General features: G+C 38.6%; 1 protein-coding gene across 1 annotated transcript; it reads left to right on the top strand.

The window, feature by feature from the left end:
• Positions 1 to 540: 540 nt before the first annotated feature.
• LOC122107910 (zinc finger protein 385D-like) lies at positions 541 to 12,031 on the top strand. The gene is given in 5 exon segments (XM_042679778.1): positions 541 to 853; positions 6,607 to 6,714; positions 6,717 to 6,784; positions 9,476 to 9,577; positions 11,772 to 12,031. Coding segments are annotated over 5 exon segments (825 nt in total). The 3' UTR covers positions 12,006 to 12,031.
• Positions 12,032 to 20,456: the final 8,425 nt, after the last annotated feature.

The raw sequence follows: 20,456 nt of genomic DNA, 5'->3' as shown, positions 1-20,456 counted from the left end.
TCTACCACAACTTCCTGCATGTGGTCTGATGCAGACTGCCCACTTAAGAAATACAGCAGACTAGAATTCCTCTTGGTTTCATACCAATGAACTTTTCAAAGGGTGCTGAATTATGATTCTTTGTAAATAGAACAATGGTTTTCTCAGCTGCTGATCTAGGGAAAGCAATTTTGATATCAGAGTTTTGCTGATTAATAAAATAAAGCAATACAGGAGGACAACAGAAAAGTAATAGGACAAATAGGAAAAAAGCATGTTTTAAAGGCACTTATCCTCTTTTTAAAATTTTTAAAAGGAAAATGTATGTATTGCAAACATTCTTCTATTCCGGCATTGTGTTAAGAGAAACTTATGACATGTTTATTTATCCCCAGAGAATATTTTCTAACTTGCATCCATGTATATCTTGAAGAATCACCTGATAGTTTCCTCCAAAGCTTAAGTGAAATGTGGTCATTTGTGTACATTCTCTCATTAGATGACAGATGCAGTTAACAAGCAGTGGTTTCTCACTGCTCTTATCATTATTAACAGGGTGTCATGTTAGCCATCCGTTTCCAAACAAGGAAAGACAATGACCCTCTATCCTCCCCTTCCTCCTATGCTCTTTTGAATGCAGACAGTACCACAGGGACATCGGCGATATCAACGAGGACAAGTGTGGAAATCCGCAAAAGCAGTGTTATGACAACTGAGATCACCTGTAAAGCAGAAAAAAGCCCCACGACAGCTAGCGGCAATAGCTCATGTCCTTCCACAGAGACGGAGGAGGAAAAGGCACAACGACTGCTTTACTGCTCCTTATGCAAGGTGGCCCTCAACTCGGCCTCACAGCTGGAGGCGCACAACAGTGGTGAGAGGCACATGCTTTCATTCTGTCTCCACAGCCCTGCAACCATCTTCTTCTGAATAGATTAGAACTTGTGCAGCAGGACACAAGGGCTGGGGGGACAGTGGCACAATTATTAGATGGCATTTATTAGCCATTAAAACAGAAAAGTGACAAGCAAAGTGGCATTTATATGGGGGCAGGGGAGGGTTTCCAGAGCTTGTCGACTATGGTGTGTGCATGTGTACATATGCACATGTGTGCATGTGTATGTGTTTTTGCAAACTAGGTGGAATAGCATATAATTCTAAGTTTTTTTTATATTAACCTGATTTCTGGATTGCTGTGCACATCTAGTATTTGCTTCTAAATGATATTTTCTAAAGTTATGTCATAAAGTATGGCCTGTACTTTTCCATGTATGTTTGATTAAAACATCTATATTATGATTTCTATAGCAAATAATGCTATTGTAGCCAACACTATGTAAAAATAAATACTTAAGAGAGAATTTAGTATTTCTTATGTGAGGCCACTGAATTATGAACTCTACATGTAAGTTTTTGTGTGCTCTTCCCACAACTTAAAGACATGTGTTTTGTTATAGGACCAATCAAGCACAAAAACAATAAAACAAAACCCCAATGTCTCTTACTTGAACTCTAAACTTTAAAACACAAAAGTAAATAGGAGAATATTGAGAAACAAACACAAAATGCTCTTCCTTTATAATTTGGTCCTATCTAGTTGTCTGTTGCTGTCTCTGACTCTGTCTCCATTTTTTTTTCTTTTTAATTTTATTATCTTTTTTTAAATTTTATTATCTTTAAGTAGTTGTACAAAGACGTTCCCATTCTACAAAACAGTATATGAGTACAAGGTGCCTGACAACATTGTCACCCACCTCTCTTAACCCATCCCTTCTCTCACTTCTTTTCCTTTAATTGAGATTAGGTGATTACATAAAATTTCACATATTTCACAGTATTGTGGAATAGTGATACTCAGAGTCACAAACACATTTAAATTTTTACAAAGCATATTGTCATTACCATGGTCTATACAGTTTGTGAATTCTATGAGCTTTGACATTACAAGTTATTTTTTCCACATCAGGTGATGTTTACATTTTGCTTTTGCTTAGTGTGGGCTGTTCCCACTTCTGTCTCCATTTCTGTTTGCCCCTGCTTCTCTCTCTCTCTCTCTCTCTCTCTCTCTCTCTCTCTCTCTCTCTCTCTCTCTCTCTCTCTCTCTCTGTACTTCTCTTGGTTTCTCTTTCGGCATGTGTGTGGGAAGTGTGGGTGAGATTATGTGTACATACAAACATCAGCTTTTCTCTAAATCATGAGTTGATTTCCAAGATCGACTTTTCATTTAAAAGACTGTTCTTTGCCAGGGTTATGTCAGCAGCTGTACCAGAAGTAGATTCATCTGTGAATCTTGTCTGAAGTTAATATTGCAGCTGCATGTTGAGTCACTGACCGATTGTGCCTCATTCGTAATATCTGGGAATTGACTTTAAAACTCTGAGGGGTGACTGCAGATGGAGAACAATTCCTTTAGCATGTGTCTTCCTCCTACCAACATTAACTGCAGTCAGGCACAGTTCGGGAGTTCAGTTGCTGGGAAACCTAGAAACCGATCTGCCTTTCTATCAGAATCTGTACCATCCACATTTACCATACATATACAAGTATAATGCAAATACAAGTATAATCATCATGAAGCCCACGTACTTCTTAAAAATCCTTCGACAGAAAAACACATTTATTTGGATGTAGGTATCAATTTGGCAGGTCAAACCTGTCCTTCACAATTAGAGTTTAAGAATTTTGGAGTCCTAGAATTCTTAGCAGAAACATTGATAAAGCAATGTGTTTTTCTGGCTGGCTTCACACTCACCATATAATAGAGGCTGGCCTCAAACTCACAATCTTCCTTCCTCCATTCTCATTGTTGGGATTACAAGTACATACCACTATACCTGGCTCTTGTTTACATGTTTCTTGGTGGAATTCCTGGGACTTGAACTTAGGGCCTGGGTGCTATCCCAGGGCTTTTATGCTCAAGGCTAGCTCTCTACCACTTGAACCCCAGCCTCATTTCTGTCTTATTTGGTAGTTAATTAGAGATAAGGGTCTCACAGACTTTCCTGCCTGGGAAGGCTTTGAACCCTGAGCCTCAGATCTCAGCCTCCTGAGTAGCTAGATTGTAGGTGTGAGCCACCAGTGCCCTGCTTACTTTTACATTTGTAAAATAAGCAGCACTGGGGTTCAAGTCATGAATCAAGCCTTCAGTGAGGTCAGCCTTTGAACTGCTATGGATTTACTAACAAGTTGTATCTGTGGAGCTGTTGTGATGTCAGTTGTAAGCTATATAATAAATTAGCACATTGTGCTAATTTCTCATATAGAAAATTACCATAGTAACCATGTTCACTATTCAATAGAGACTGATGTGTTTGTTCTCTTCTTTTCTTGTCTTTTCTTGTCTTTTCTTTTGTTGCTCATGTGTCTTGCAGTTTGGACCTGGGTGCTGTCCTTGAGCTTTTGGAGTGCCAATTCCAGTTTTCTGAGGGTTAATTGGAGACAAGAGTCTCACAAGCTTTCCTGTTTGGGATGGCTTTGAGTGATGATCCTCACATCTCAGCTAGGATTACAGGCATGGGTCACTAGCAACTACCTGACTAATGGTATTTTAAGGGAGAAGCTCTATATCATTGACATTATTTAGAGCTTTCAGCTCATTATGCTATGGAAAAGCGTAATGCACAGCGCACTTCATTCTGTTATTTTACATGATGGATGCTGATTTTTTACAAATACAAGAACAATAATTATTTTGCCTCAACATATTCAAAACTAGACAGCTAAGCAAAAAGTAAATAAAATTACTTGCAACTTTATGATTTGCAGAGTTTGGATGAAATATGGTATTCCTTTCAGAAGTCATTCATACAGAACTTCAAATAGAATTACTATCAGGTCAGGCTTTCAAGAGTGTCAGGATGATACCTTTGCCTGAAATCTTGAAGATTTTCTCAAGACAGAGATGGCACGGGAGATGGTGCAGAAACATATTTTTGACTGCTCTGCTGAGCAGTTGCATAGGATGCAGAGGTAGGCCTGGACCTTGGAAGGCGTTTATGCGATACAGAAACAAGAAGTGATATTGTGGACTAGTACAGGGCCACAGCCCTTTAGTATATCCTGGTTTATAGAATTCTGCTCAGAAGAAGAGGGTGCTGGAAGAAAATAGATTGGGAGGCGGGGTTTGAAAGACCCAAATAAAAGCCAGTTTTACACAAGACTATTAATATGTAAGGTAGAAAATCAAAGGATAGATATTATGGAAGACTGGTATACAACCACAGCCAGTTGTGTTGGAAGCCCTTAGTGAAATTTTAGGGACTTAGCTAAGGATCAGTTTTCTAGATTTCAAGAATGTCATTGAAGGCTTGTTTTCTGTGCCCGTGAGGGTAACTTAGTCTTGCCTATCTCAGTGTCTTATTGGGCATTAAAATAGCACTTAATGCATATAGTTGCTGCGAGCCAACAGCACAGTTAGCACAGCCTCGACGGTGTATCAAGGTATTGCAATAAAAATGAGTTTCAATCTTCATCTTGTATATATTCTCCATGTACATTTATCCCCAACGTTTTCAGTTAAAACAAGATTTTTTAAATTGAATTTGAGCTTTATTTGGGATAAATAAAAGTAGTTACCGTTAGAGCTTCTTAAAACATTAAAAATATAAACTGTCTAATAGCTATTTAATTATGATGAGTACTCTGCCACTAAGTGCATGAGGTTATACTGTACAAAGTTCAGCTGTACTGATGATTAATAGTAACCATAGAAGCAAAGCCACTTGTTGAAGTCCCCTACCAACCTTGAGATGTGTGTGTGTGTGTGTGTGTGTGTGTGTGTGTGTGTGTGTGTGTGTGTGTGTGTGCATGTAAGCTATGTACCAAGCCCTGGCTCCAAATCACAAATGAGTTGAACCAAAAGTGAACCAGGAGTCCCTTCTGAAAGTCAGGATGACATGCTCTTGGTTTCTCAGGTGCACTGGAAATCTAAATTTGCCCCTGAAGTGCATTTCATTTTGAATACAGGAGGGGAATTTTTGAAATAAAATTATCTGTTGCAAGAAAGAGGTGCAGAACACCTTCTACGTATCTGTATCTGGCATCCTAGAACATGTGTGCCATCTGCAAAGTAGAAAATTCCTATGTTTATTGCACGGAGGCCGGGCAAAGAAGAGGAGGGCACCAACAGCACTACCTTGAATTGCTTCGTCCCTCAGTGCAGTGCTGCAGTTCCTCCAATACTAACACCACGCTGACTTCTTTAGGTTGACATATGAGTATTATAATAGTTATGCATTAAGAACATTGATATTCAAAGCAAACAACCTACGTTGTAAAGTGTATATGTTTTATATTGATTGGTTAAAGTCATGATTATCCTGAATAAGATAAAATGTGTAGCTATGAACTATCTTATTCGATAGGAGGGGATCTACACTGATCTAGAATGTTCCAAACATGTTTTACTCATTAATGTTCAGTAATGCTCTGAGGCAGATAGATGTATGACTCAGAAGTTAAGAATCTCTTTTTATGTTTGCAGAACTGATCAAAAACCTAATAAATACAAGTAGGAAGTAGAAATTAATTTAAACAAATACCACAAAGGCTACATGTGATAATAAAAGAAATTCCTAAATTAAAACACATCTCCAAGAGGGATGAAGAAGGAACACGTAATAACTAGAAATAAAGCAAAATTTAAGCAATGCTATTTTTTGGGCGGGGTCCGGTCATGGGGCCTGAACTCTGGGCCTGGGCTCTGTCCCTCAGGGCCTGGGCACTGTCCCTCAGCACTTCACCTCAAGGCTAGCGCTCTCCCACTTGAGCCACAGCGCCACTTCCGGCTTTTTTCTTTTTGCTTATGTGGTGTGAGGAATCGAACCCAGGGCTTCATGCATGCAAGGCAAGCGCTCTACCACTGAGCCACCTTCCCAGCCCCAAGCAATGCTCTTGAGGGAAAATGGCCATCATGATGGAACTACTGTGATCTGAAAAAAATAATGTTGATGATTGCCAAGTGGAGTTACAGTACCTATGTGTGAGAGCCCAGAGAGGTTAATGCTTTAGTGAAGATAAGCATTTATTTACAGGTTATCTTCCTACACTTTGAGCTTACCTTTCATTTTCTTACTTTGACCTTTACAGAACCATCAAGTTTTTTTTAAAATTATTAATCTTGCTCTTCCATTTTGAACCTAAAACACATAGTCAAGCGAGGTTGTTTAGATTCTGTTTAAAAAGTGGATATTTAATTAGTGCCACCTTTGTAAACACACCATGTTTAAATTGATTACATTTGTTACACATCACTTCCAACTCTGCCTTCAGCAACTAACTCACTCTTCCTCATCAGCTTCATTTATGGCTTATTATAGCATCAAGAGGAAATGAAACTCAGTCACACCCATTTAATTTCCTCTCAGAGGGCTCTCAAGTTCAGTTGCTAGGATGATGCTGTTTGCTTGTGATGTGGAGCAGCATTTTACAAAAGTGAAAAGTTCAATAGGATTATACAAGGTGACAGGAACACGTTGTTACAGTCTAGACATCATGGCCATGCTTCAGCCTTAGTCCCAAAGGTTCACATTTGGATATTATATGGTTCCTTAACTTATCTACTAGCTAACACTTCCCCTGTCATTCTTTTTATTTCTCTTTCCCCGTGTCCCCAACTATTCCTGGCAGGTACTAAGCACAAAACTATGCTAGAAGCCAGGAATGGAAGTGGGACTATCAAAGCCTTTCCTGGGGCAGGAGTAAAAGGCAAAGGACCTGTCAACAAAGGAAACACGGGCTGCAAAACAAGACTTTCCACTGTGAAATCTGTCATGTGCATGTCAACTCAGAAACCCAACTGAAACAGGTAGGCAGGGCAGATGATGGGAATGTAAGCAAAGCAGCCCTGCCCCCTCCCCCCACAAGCAGGATACAATCTTTCTTCCTTTCCCTTCTGTAATTCTTCTCCATCCTTCCATCCATCCCTCCATCCACCCATATGCCTACTCACCCCCTTGTCTTCTTTTATTTTATTTTATTTTTATTGTGAAAATACTGTACACAGAGGGGTTACAATTACATGGGCAAGATAATGAGTATATTTCTGATCAAGCATTGTAGCCTCCTCCTTTGTTTCCCCTTCCCATCCCTTCCCACCCTCCCCCCTCCACCCCCCCACCCATCCGCCCTGGTTCCCCCCCCACCCACCCACACCAAAGTTGTAAACTTCCTTTTCCACATAATGACTTCTACATTTCATTGTTGCAATGGGTCCACCTGTATCCTTATTTAAAGGATTTGTTTTTCCCCTTCCCCTCCACAAATTATACCAACATCAAATACAGTAAAAGCAGGGGTTATACTGTGGGGGAGGGACATACAAAGCAACAAAGAAATAATCTTATAAATGTGTTAGAAATAATCACATGAAAGAAAAAAATATTTGAATACATATCTTAGGGTTCATTTTCCTAACATCACCTTATCTGACCTTTTCTGCTTGACTCAGACATATACTAGATATTGCAAGTAAGGGAAACCATGGGACCTATGTTTCTTTGGCCTGGCTTACTTCACTTAATACAAATTTTTCCAAGCCTTTCCATTTCCTAACAAATGGGGCAATGTATTCTTTCTAATGGAGACATAGAATTCCATTGTGTATATATACCACATTTTCTTGATCCATTCATCTACTGAGGGGCATCTGGGTTGGTTCCATATCTTAGCTATAGTAAATAGTGCCATCTAATCTTCGATAAGGGAGCTAAAACATAGAGTGGAAGAAAGACAGCCTCTTCAGTCAATGGTGCTGGCAAAATTGGTTAACAACTTGTAGAAAACTAAAGCTAGATCCTTATATATCACCCTGCACCAGAATCAACTCCAAATGGATCAAAGACCTCAGAGACAAAGCAGACACTCTGAAAACATTACAGAACGGATTAGGAGAAACCCTAGGTCTCCTTGGCACAGGCCGAAATTTTCTTAATAGAGACCCAGAAACACAACAAATCAAAGAAAGGCTGGACAAATGGGACTGCATGAAGTTGCAGAGCTTCTTCATGGCAAAGGACATAGCCAGCAAGATCAATAGAAAGCCCATGGATTGGGAGAAGATCTTCACTAGCCATACAATGGACAAGGGTCTCATATCTAAAATATACCTGCAACTCCAAAAATAAATCCCCAAACAACAAATCCTCAAAGAAACAACTGTCCAATAAACAAGTGGTCTAAAGACTTAAAGAAAAACTTCTCTGAAGAGGAAAGAAGGATGGCTAATAGACACCTGAAGAAATGCTCAACCTCCCTAGCCATAAAAGAAATGCAAATCAAAACAACATTGAGATTCCACCTCACCCCAGTTAGAATGGCTATAATCAAGAAATCTAATAACAATAGATGCTGGAGGGGATGTGGACAGAAGGGAACCTTACTTCATTGTTGCTGGGAGTGTAAACTTGTTCAACCACTTTGGAAAGTACTATGGAGGTTCCTCAAAAGACTCCAGTTAGAGCTCCCATATGACCCAGCAATCCCACTTTTGGGCATTTACCCAAATGTTTACAAACAAGACCACACTAAAGCTACCAGCACGACTATGTTTATTTCTTTTTTTTTTTTTTGAGGGAAGACAATTTTTTTTTATTGCACCCCTTTGTCTTCTATCCACTGTCCTTTTTTGTGTATATTAATTTGCTGGGAAATGCAGTGGCTTCTAGGATCTCTTGAAAGTTCTTGGCAGGGAGTTTGCACTATTCTGGTGTGTATGGAGTAGGAGGAGACAGTTATCCAATCTTTCCTCTATCATATTTCCCATTCAAATGTGTTAAGTCTCATTAAAGGTCAACTTACCATGTTCCGTTTCTATGTGTTTTGCTATTTCCATGCTGCAACTAATTTTGTGCTGTGCTACTCTCTTTTTGTGTGTAGTTTATTACATGGTATTGTGCTGTAGTTCTAAATCCTGCAACCAGCTGCTAAAAGGGATGACTAATCACATTGCATTCATTTCTATACAGAATAGCCTTCTAAACATGTCAGTGGTATATTTCCAGCGGAAGGCCCAGCCTTCGTATTGTGTTGTGTTTTATATATGTGTGTGTACAGGATTTTGCTGATTTTATGCACCTTGGTTATTTATCTTTAGAATTTGAAGGGCTGACATTTGGCTGTACAAATGTGAGGATAAATATTGGTATGGAAATAAATTCATGCCTTCCTGGGCATCTTTGTTTATTTGCACATAAAATTCCTTTAGACATGCCTTTCCTTTGTGAACACTTTTCTAAAAAAGGATATGTGTTCAGGGAGAAGGCAAAAAGCTGGGGGGGGGGTGGTGGAAGATCCTTCTATTTGTTAAAAATATTTAAAAATGAATAGTTATGCTCTGGCCATCAGAATCCAAGGGCACAAGTGTGTGCCTTTTTAAAAAATTTGTCTTTCTGAAATGTGCATGAAATAATGATTATCTTTCTCCAGGTTAAAACAATATTTGTGAGAGCTTTTGTAGATACCCTTTTTTACGCTGTCACTGTATAATTGCATTTAATAGCACATTAGCAGTCGAAGGCACAAAGACAGAGCGGCTGGAAAGCCCCCGAAACCCAAGTATAGTCCCTACAACAAGCTTCCTAAGGCAGCACATCCACTGGGGGTGAGTGACATCTTTCTTTCCCAATAGATAACATGCTTTCTGTAATGTCCACAGTCTGTGAGAATATACTTTTTGGAAAGGGGTGGGGAGGAGAGAATGTCAGTCAATAAGTGGAGTAAATGTACCTAAGAAATCACAAATTGATTTCAGTGAGATCTCGATACCACCATTGGCCCAATGATTTATGTCAAGCCTTTGCCCCATTTTAGCCACAGCTTAGTGTCTTATGTATTTGCGTCCAGATCCATCATTGAGTACAGCCAAGGGAGAAAAGATCAGCTTCTTTCAATTCTCTAAGGGAGTCGCCTTATGAAATCTGGTCTTGATATGAGTGATGATGATAATCAAGGTAGAAGGTCAATAAAAGTCTTTTTAAGAGTTTCAAGACAAAGCATTGATGTTCAAAATACAGGCTCAAGAGGATGACTTTGTTTTACTTAATCCTTCATCCAAGGGAACTATAGAAGGCCTGGACAAATATATCCTGCAAAATGCCCTCTTTCATTACTCCAAAGTATGCCTTGTAGATGATACAGTGTCCTTGTGTAGAGATGACTAGGGTTATTTGGGAGGGAATCAGGGAGAATTGAGGAAACCTTCCAACCATGTAACTATAACGTATGACTGGTTAAAGGGACTATCATTTCTATCAGACTCGGTCCTCAGTGAAAACTGAGGATGCCGGATTGTGCATTTTGAAATCTGTCTTTCTCAAATAGATCTTTTCATAGTTGGTGCTGTTGTGTACATGGACACGTGAAAATATAGCTATAAGAAAGCTGTAGTCATTAATTAGAAGATGCTCGTGTCAGTATTCTCTATTTTTATGCAGATGGAACCACTTTTTTAAAAAAATAACAATATATTTAGCTGCAGAGGAGAAGGTGAGTTCTGTGTGGAGCTGGTTTTTCAGCACTGTAGTCCTGTCTTAACCAGCATAGAAGTGGCTGAAGTTTGTAAGTGAGTAGAGCACTCAAAATCCAGTTAGTCTTTAGAATCTCCCTCTGGACTGTGGCCATGTTAGTGCTTGTAGAAGTGGAAATATTCTCCCCAGGGAGAAGTATCTTCTTGACTTCCTAACCTGGAATTATTGTTTGTTATAATAAAGCAGGATGGAGAAGAGGTGGTGAGTATTTGCATAGAGACAAAGGGGAAAGTGTCAATATTTGGAGAAGTGTTTACTCTTTGTTGAAGAAGTTTTTTGTTACTATTTGGTATTTCCCTTGGATTTTAGACAGGAGGAAATTGCCTTGTCTGTGGTGCCTGCTCAGTAACGATTGAAAACAACAATGAACCTCTTTTTTTAACCAGGGTCTGCTCTGTGATGGTTAACAAATGTGTCAAGGGTGGCACAAATTTTCTCTATATTTTATATTTCATTTGATCATCTTTTCTTGGTCATTTATTTTATTTTATTTTGGTGCCTGTCCTTGGGCTTGAATTCAGGGCATGAATATTGCCCCATGAACTTTCTATGCTCAAGGCTATTGCTCTACCACTTGAGACACAGTTCCAGTTCCAGCCTTTTGGTGATTAATTGGCGATAAGAGTCTCAAGTACTTTCCTGATTGGGCTGTCTTTGAAACACAGTCCTCCTGAGTAGTTAGGATTATAGGCATAAGAAACTACTTAAAAAAAAAAAAGATGAATACTTTCCTCAGCAAGTATAATTTTCAACTTAAATAAGATTCCCAGGTCCTTCTCTAGAAGATTCTTTAGCATTGCTGGTTGGCCATTTTCAGCTCTCCCGCTCTTCCAAAGGGAAAAATGTTGTTCAAGGCTTTTTATTTTCTTTATTGTCAGTTCAGCAGTTTGACTTTATGATTGTAGCTGTTCACTGCTTTGTGTGCATGCGTGCACACGCGTGCACATGAGTACGCCAGTAGTGGAGCTTGACCTAAGAGCCTAGTGCTCTCAATTAATTAAGTTACTCAAGGCTGACCTTCTACCACTTTAGCTACACCTCCACTTCCAGCTTTCTGGGGTTAACTGAAGAAGAATCTTTTGCATTTTTCTGCCCAGGCTGGGTCTCTAGCCATGATCCTCTAATCTCAGCCTCCTGAATAACTAAGGTTACAAACACGAACCATCAGTCTATCACTCCGTTGTATTCCTAAGCCTACTTATCATTTTGACTAATGACTACAGATTCCCAAACTCTTATTCTCATCCTTCTTTTAGCTTTTCCTTACAGGTAAAATTAGTGTTTTCAAAAGAACCTTCAAAGCCATTGGCTCCCCGAATTCTTCCCAACCCCCTCGCTGCCACAGCAGCTGCTGCTGCTGTGGCAGTGAATTCTCACTTCAGTCTTCGAACTGCTCCTGTAGCCTCTCTGTTCCAGACCTCTGCCCTGCCTCCTGCACTTCTGCGACCAGCGCCAGGACCCATTCGGACCGCCCATACTCCAGTACTGTTTGCTCCTTACTGAATTCCAAACTGGAGTCGTTGTACTGCAATAATTTTTCACAAAAAACAAAACAAAAGAGAACTATGCAGTGTTTATTTATAGTTTAACGCATATCTGAAGAGCCAGGACTTTTGATAGTGAATTGAAAAGATTATTTAAAAAAGGGAGGGGCTACTCAAGGGTGGGAGGGAGGGAGTGGTATTTTCTCCAAATTAAAGCATTCCTCTTGAATCACTGATTGTTTTAGACGTGATCTCCAGCATTGACTTGTAGTGGTATCTAGAACTTTCGAAGCCTTTGTGACTGTGCTTTTGGGCACTGATTTTCCCCTGCATTGTCTTTTCTGCTTTATGAAACAACTATAATTGTCTAAGGGCATTAACTGGTTCCAGTGTGTATATAGTAATGTACTCTGTAGATTAAAATAATATGAAAAAGCTAAAAAACAAGAACAAATAAAAAAACACAAACAAAAACAAAAGCAACACTGTGAATAGTAGTACCGTGCTGGTCCTCTGGCTATGACAGCAATTACTGGGTATTTATCCCAACAAAAGTAGATACAGTAGATGTCTTGTAAAACAAATAGTGCTGTGTCTCACTCTATGCCATTAGGTTTTAAAGAATTGCAAAAGTTAGAATGATCTATTTCATACCAGTAATCAGTAATAAGAAAAATTAAATAGACACTGTACAGTGTCATGGAGATGTCTCTAATCAGCCTTCTCCCTTCACATCTAGCTTGTTAGAACGGGACTATGTCAGGGGTGGGAGACAAGAAGAAAGGTAATTAATTTCTTACCATATACTAGTTTCCCACCTCAAGCAAGTATTCCTGGAAACATAGAAGTGCTTATAATGAACTTGCATTTGGAAACCGACATAGGTTTGGTAGACAGAAATCAGTATGACTATGCTGGTTCAAAGACAAGGAACAATCAATCTGAGATGAGAAGGAAAAGAAAAGATCTTTCATGTTAGTACATAGCTAATAAAAAACACGAACTTTGCAATCCTTCAGTATTCACTTTATATCATACCAGTAGGATTGTCTCAAAGGTTTCTGTTTGAAGTATGATTCTAGACTTAAACATTAGCAATTGTTGTGACCTTATTGTTTTGATTCTTTCTTTAATACTTCCTACTGACATGATATAAGCAACTAATATATATTTAACTATTAAGAACAAAATAAATGAATCTGAGTTACTTGCACACCAGTGATCACAGCGTTAAAAAAAAGTTAGTGGTTAGATTCACTAGGACATCATTTCTCCAGTGGAGTGTTAAGGTAATACTGACTGCCTTTGAAATTCACTATAAAGCTAAAAGGAGTTGATGTTTTACCTTTAAAACAAGATTTATCAGGGGTATCTATAAATATATGTATATTGTATATATGTTAGAAAGACTAAGAGAATAACTTATAAAAAGAAAAATCTATATAAAACAATTATATAACCATTCAGTGTTCCATGTTATCATTAAGTTGGTAACGGATGGCGTAAAATAGTTTTGCCTTAAATTTGTGATAAAGGCTCTTTGCTTTTTTCCCCCCCATAAAAAACTAATAGGTACCTATCTATATGGTGGGATTTGATGCAGCTAATCTGTTGCATTAATTAGAACAATGACGCTCAAACTTAAAGCAGGGACAAAATGTGCATAAACCAATCCTAACTGATTTAGGTTTAAAGAAAAAAATATTTTTGAAAAGGTTTTGCAAAGACTATTTAAACATATAGGGGACGGTGGGGTATGGCCTTCCTGAAACTTCTCTTGTCTAAACTGTAATAACACTGAGAGAGACATAAGGAATCAAGATGAAACCCTTTGAGAGATAGGTATTCAGCATTTTTTATTTTATATTTACAAAACACCCATAGCGTGCTTGGTGCTCAATAGGAAACATGGTCTCTGGAATACTTTACTATCTAGTGATAGAAATTCATCACAACAATGTATCCTTCAAGCAGTTGGCTTTATCTATCATTTGTTAACCAATCAACCTAAACAAAAGAAAAAGAGAGAAAGGAGAGGGGAAAAAGCAAAGGAATAAATGAAAAGAAGGATAAAGAAAGAATAGAGAAGATAAGAAAATACATTTTATCATTCTTCTGGTAAAAAAGAATTTTAAGCCATGACTGTGGTTAAATATATTGGTTAGCATGACAATTTTATTTGGAAAATAACTAGTTTTTATTTAGCAATATCTTTATTCTTTTGGTTTAGAAAAATGTTTCTTTCCTCTAGCCCTTGCTAATTCAGCTAGGTAGGTAGATATCTAGTTTGCCTATGAGTTTGTTCCTTTGAGCTCTGTATGTATCCCATTTGACTAGCTTCTGATGATATTGGACTTTAATGTCCTTCTCCTACTCTGTCAAATATTTTGACCTTTTATTTCAGTCATCCTGAATCCTTATCCAACAATTTTCCCCAGCTGATATTGGCCTCTCTGTTGGAGAACTTAGGTGTTAATTGATGTAATCTTATTGCAATGTACTTTTGCTGTTCTTCACCATTTTCATTAAAGTGATTGAGCCAGTCCACCAGAAGTCAGGGCCTGTGGGACACACAGAGCCCTGGTCACAATGTGTTACTAAATCATGATTTGCTGGGAACAAACAAAAATCAGCCATATTTTCTCCATCAGCCATATGAGAATACTCAGAAATACCTGGATCCCTTCTGCCTCACTTCGCTATGGAACCGTTTTTGTTTAAATGGTCTCTTAAATTGAAGTTCTAAGCATTGGTTGTCTTTTATTCACTACCTAATAAAGGATGAAGCCTAACCATAGAACATACAATGATTTACTGTGAATTGTTTTACCCACACCACCCATTTATTATTTAGACTACTATAAGGCAATACACTTTCCCCTTGGGATCTTTGTTCATGAATAAAGATTACTAATTCAAAAAGGTCAGAAGTGGTGTTAGGAAAATTCCCAAAGGTGGTCAGACTCCATGTTTCTTTATCCCTTCCCATGGGTCATAAAGGCAAATGATAGGTGAACATCTTTTATTTCAATTTGAGACAAATATAAATGCATTGCAAGAGGCGAACGCCTCTGGAGAGAGCATTTTTTCCCAGATTATCCAGACACATGGGGAACCGTTGTGGGGAGGTTCTGTATTTCTCCTTTGAGAAAACAGGTGATTACTCATGACAGATTGTACCTCTAACTCATTCTGAGCTTTGAAGGGTTGCTGTTTTAGTCCTATAAGCAAACACAGTTGGCTTTTGGCAAGTTGTATTGCCATTGGCTCATTTGAAAGGATTGCTATTTTTACCTTCTCTTAGGGTTCTCTGAACAGTTGCAATATTTCAATTCTGTTATCATCAGGGATCTAAATCTGTTACCAAGGACCTATTTAAGAAGACAATATTAGCCGGGAGCCAGTGGCTCATGCCTGTAATCCTAGCTACTCAGGAGGCCGAGATCTGAGGATCACAGTTCAAAGCCAGCCTGGGCAGGAAAGTCTGTAAGACTCTTATTTCCAATTAACCACCAGAAACCTGGAAGTAGCACGGTGGCTCACGTGGCAGAGCGTGTGACTTGAGCTGAAGAGCTCAGAGATAGCACCCAGGCCAAGAGTTCAAGCCCCACGACTGACAAAATCAAAACATAACACACACACAAACACACACACACACACACACACACACACACACACACACAAATCACTGGTCCTGTTAACCTGGAAAGAGAGGTGTGGTTCAAATGGTAGCACAACATCCTTAAGGGAAAAGCCACAGCAGAACATGAGATGTTGAGTTCAAGCCTAAGTATCACCTTCCTCCCTTATGGAATTTAAACTCAATTGGAAATCAAGAGGAGAAATCATAAAGGTAAGGATTAAGAATTACAAGACAATAATATTGTAAAGATAATATCAAAGCATATTATGGATGTGTCCAGATGAATTTATAAAGCACAAATCTAATACCTAGTTCACGTGGATTAACTTTCACATATTACTAAACTGTAAATATCTTTGTCTTTCTGCCCATGCCATGTTTCAACCTTTCTGAAGAAATCAGATTGGAAAAAAAGTAAAAAGCGAATGATGCCTAGAACTAACTACTGTTCTGTTCAGAGAAGGGGTAGGATTGTGTTACTCATTGTTTTCAAGAAAGCCATGAGCCTGAAGGAAATCCATTTTAGGAAGAGAAATACTTGGTGTGAGGACAAGGAAAACTGTGTGAAGATCTTGCTGCAATTACCATTATGTCCACCCTCTTAGAAAGCACTCACCCTACAAGCCCAGGAAAACAAGAACAACTATTATTCAACAGACCTCTTTCTAGAGAGTCAAGAGCATTTATGTGGTATATGTAAATGTGTGTGTGTGTGTGTGTGTGTGAAACCAATATATTGAAAAGAAAATGGTTTACCAAAGCCTTGCAATAAATGACAGATATAAAAGTTAAGGGCACTTATATTTTTAAAAAAATTCTTAAAAATTATATATATTCATATTTTGTGGTTAATGCATATATAGAGACATATACCTTAGAATTGGTCACTACTATATAATTACTTATAGGAGAAATTATACTTGTTTGCTCACAAGTTACTTAAGTCTCACTCTAGAAAAATGCCTTCTGAGTTGATCTCTTACTCATGGAAAAATTAGGTGCCATTCTCTATGTTCTCATTTTTTTATTTTTTGGTCCAGTCGTGGGGCCTGAACTCTGAGCCTGAGCGCTGTCCCTCAGCCCGTCAGCTCAAGGCTAGCACTCTACCACTTGAGCCACAGCGCCACTTCTGGCTTTTTTTTTCTGCTTATGTGGTGCTGAGGAATCGAACCCAGGGCCTCGTGCATGCAAGGCAAGCGCTCTACCACTGAGCCACCTTCCCAGCCCTCTGTGTTCTTATTAAACTTGATCAGACGTCATGGTGCTCAACTTGATCATTTATAGTAATGAACAGTTTAAAATTCAGATGTGTTCAGCCATTTGTAAATTCAACCCAGCCATACTGGAAAGATGAGTTTCCATCACTGAAAAGGGAAAAAGGACAGACTGAAAGTATTCCTCAGTTCTTTTGAATGTGAATGTTGATGACTCTTGCAGGGAAATATTTTTATGCTCATGACCTGTATTAACTGTATGAACTTCTAATCAGTAGCACAGAGGTGGTTTCCCCTGTGTAGGACTTGCCTGCTGCCATCACCATTCATCATTCTGGTAAGCCATAAATCCATTCCAGGAAGTAGCAACCTTGTACGCCATAGGAGGATGATATATCAACCTATCAATCTTTCACTGGGAGCTCTGATAATTCTCTGAACAAGTAAGTGGGCAATAGAGACCTGCCATATTAACGATGCATTTCACCTCCTGAGAGAAACCTTGCTAGTTACTGAGGAGTTTCATACAGAAACCAGAAGAGACACTCCAGAAATAAATTTTCCTATTTAACCAAAGCCAACAGCAATTATTATTTAAAATGTTCACTGTCTATACTTAGCTTAAATAATTAATTAGGCTGTGGTTTTTCTTTACATGCTGAAACTACAAAAAAGATGAGAAAAATATCTGGGTGATTTTTCTCCTTTATGTTATCTTGACTCGGAAAATAATATCAGGACTCTGCTCAATATCAGCTGGTTGGCCAAAGGTTTTATAAAGTTCAAGTTTTAGCTGATAACAATAATGCTTCACCTTTGAAAAGTCTATTAGAAAGAAGTACAGTAGGCAGACTTCTGTTGAGTTTTTCAAACAAAAGCTAGAGTCAAAGACATTGAGCTGCCTCTAGCTAGTTACACAGATAAAGGATTCTGGTTTGTTTGTCCTAAGTTCAGCACCAGGAGCTAAAAGGCACAGGCTACACATTGATACCCCTTGAACAGCCAGGAATTCAATGTGTACAATATTGTGGTCTACATTTTGTCAAAGTATGCTCCATCAACTTCTATTAGAGGTTCTGGTGACTGCAAGGAGCTTGACCCTTGAAACAGGACTAGGCTTATTTTTTCACACAAAGATAATTGAATGATGAATATGTATGCCGTTCTCAAAGTTAATTGAATTATAGATCCTAAGAACTATCCCCTCCTATGCTGGCAGAGTAGTAAATTAAAGAAATAGTAATGATAGTCAAAAATTTGCATAAATTGTTTTATATCAAGTTTTCTTTGTTTTTATTTATTTATTTCATTGGGGGGGGGGGGAGTTTGAACTCAGGGTCTGGTGTGTTTTAAGAGCAGTGCTCCACCACTTGAGCCAAAGATAGTTTCACTTCTGGCTGTATCTCTTATCTCCACTAATGGAAGATAGGAGTCTCACAGACTTTCCCGCCCCAGCTGACTTTGAAATGCAATCTTCAGATCTCAGCCTCTTGAGCAGGTGTGGGCCACTGGCATCAGGCCAGTCTTCTTTTTGAAATCCTGTAATAACATCCTATCATCTGTCCATTGTTTCGCCAGGATATCACGACAAAATTCCCTAGTGGTTAATAATTCTCCAGTATAAAACAAAATTGCTACCAATTTTATTGACTCAGGAATGAAAAAGACAGCAGATTTTTGCCTTGTCAGTAGTCCTGTACAAAGTGAACCTTGTAGCTGTAAACAAAGTCTTTACCAAGAGTTTGATTAAGTTCTTTATCCAGATTTTTTAAAATTCAGTTTCAATAAATTAAAGATAATTGTGACATTTTTGTGTGATTGAAGTCCCTCGTTGCTTCCATGGCTCTAACTCCTCAAATATTACCTCCCCTCTCTCTGAGTTTGGAAATTAATACTTTGCTCTTTATTCTTTACTAAACTCATGAAATGAAAATGCTTATATCCTCTCTTACATACATGCATCGTAAGTAATATACTCAGTCTGGGGAATATCTTCCTTTTCCATTAAACTCTTAAGGCTCTTTAGAACAATATTGTAACATAGTTTGCATGAAAAAGGCAAAAAAAAAACTGTTTTAACTCAGATCTGAGCAATACCTGTCCCTTGGCCATTTTTCTCCCTATGTGAAGACAGGATTTCTCATCTTTCAATGCACCCCACAATGAAACCTCCTGGTTGGCCAATACAGTAATAAAATTGCTGTGTCAGCAGGAGCTTAAAGATGGTACTTTATTATTCCATAGAGCTTAATAAATTAGCTTCCAATTTTTTTGTCAGTTGTGGGTCTTGAATTCAGGGCCTAGGCACTGTCCCTAAGCCTCTTTATGCTCAAGGCTATGACTCTACCCACTACTTGAGCCACAGGACCACTTCTGGCTTTTGAGTGGTTAATCAGAGATAAGAGTCTCAGGGCTAGTTTTCTGGCTTCAAACCAGGATCCTCAGATCTCAGCTTCCTGAGTAGTTAGCATTACAAGCATGGGCCACCGGTCCCTGACTCCAAATAATCAAAAATTTTAGGTGAGAATTTCCAACATCTCCTGGGGAGAGATCTCTCACACTGTATTCTCCTCTAGGTATCTACTCTGCTATAGTCCAGCTGAAATTACATGCTCTGGGCAAAGCATATATTTACAGCTTTCAGCCTGGCCCCATAATCCTTTGGTTTGCAAATAACAGAGCGACAAATCACTTCTTGCTCATCACATAATCTTCTGCCTGCTGACTTTCAGAATCCTCTCCATGTCTCTTTTACAGCGGAGGTCTATCCAGTAATACCTTGGATTCTCATACTTAAGGGCATTTTCATAACTACAAATGTTTTCCAAACATTAACTCCAGTAGAGGTTTATTTCACCTAAATATGGCCTATAACAAATTCATGAGTGGACCATGTGTGGGAATTATGGTGCTGGTGATGTGTGTATGTGGGTGAGTATTTCATAGAGTGACATCCAGCAAACATTCTCTTGGGTAAGGGGGAATCTATTCTAGAAAGGAACCCTACTGTTTCGTGGTTGGGGCTTCCAGACAGGAGGTCTTAACTTCTGCTTGTATCAAAACTTAGATTTAGGGGAAAATATCAAGCATATTTCATAGTTACAAGTCCACCTTCTTTACTCTTTAAGTCAAATATGAAGACAATTTCAGAAATAATGGTTCTAAACGTAAACTTGTTCAATGTGTTTCCATTTTGAGGGGATTTATACTTCCCTCAAATATTTGGAACATGCCAGATTATCCGTTAGAAAAGGTACAAGTAAAAATAACTTACTGATTTTTTTATTTTTTATTTTATTGTAAAGATGCTGTATAGAGGGGTTACAGTTACATGAGTAAGACAATGAGTACATTAGTTGTGGATCATTGCTACCCCTCCCTTCCTTTCCCATCCCCACCTCCCACACTCCTCCAACCCTACCCCATTCCCCACCCCCCACCCAAAGTTATAAAGTTTGTTTCCCATATAGTGTCCTGTGGGTATCCTTATTGCAATGGGTCATCCTGTGTCCTTGTTTCAGCATTTTGTTATTTCCCTTCCCCTCCGCAGATTAGACATATGTATATACAAGATGCAGGGTAGCAAAATCAAGTACAGTGACAACAGGGGATA

The sequence above is a fragment of the Dipodomys spectabilis genome, unplaced genomic scaffold, assembly GCF_019054845.1.
Source record: "Dipodomys spectabilis isolate Male_0828 unplaced genomic scaffold, ASM1905484v1 ptg000054l, whole genome shotgun sequence".
In the NCBI taxonomy this organism is placed as follows: domain Eukaryota; kingdom Metazoa; phylum Chordata; class Mammalia; order Rodentia; family Heteromyidae; genus Dipodomys; species Dipodomys spectabilis.
Note: the sequence above shows the minus strand (reverse complement) of the source record. Positions and strands in the feature narration are given on the sequence as shown.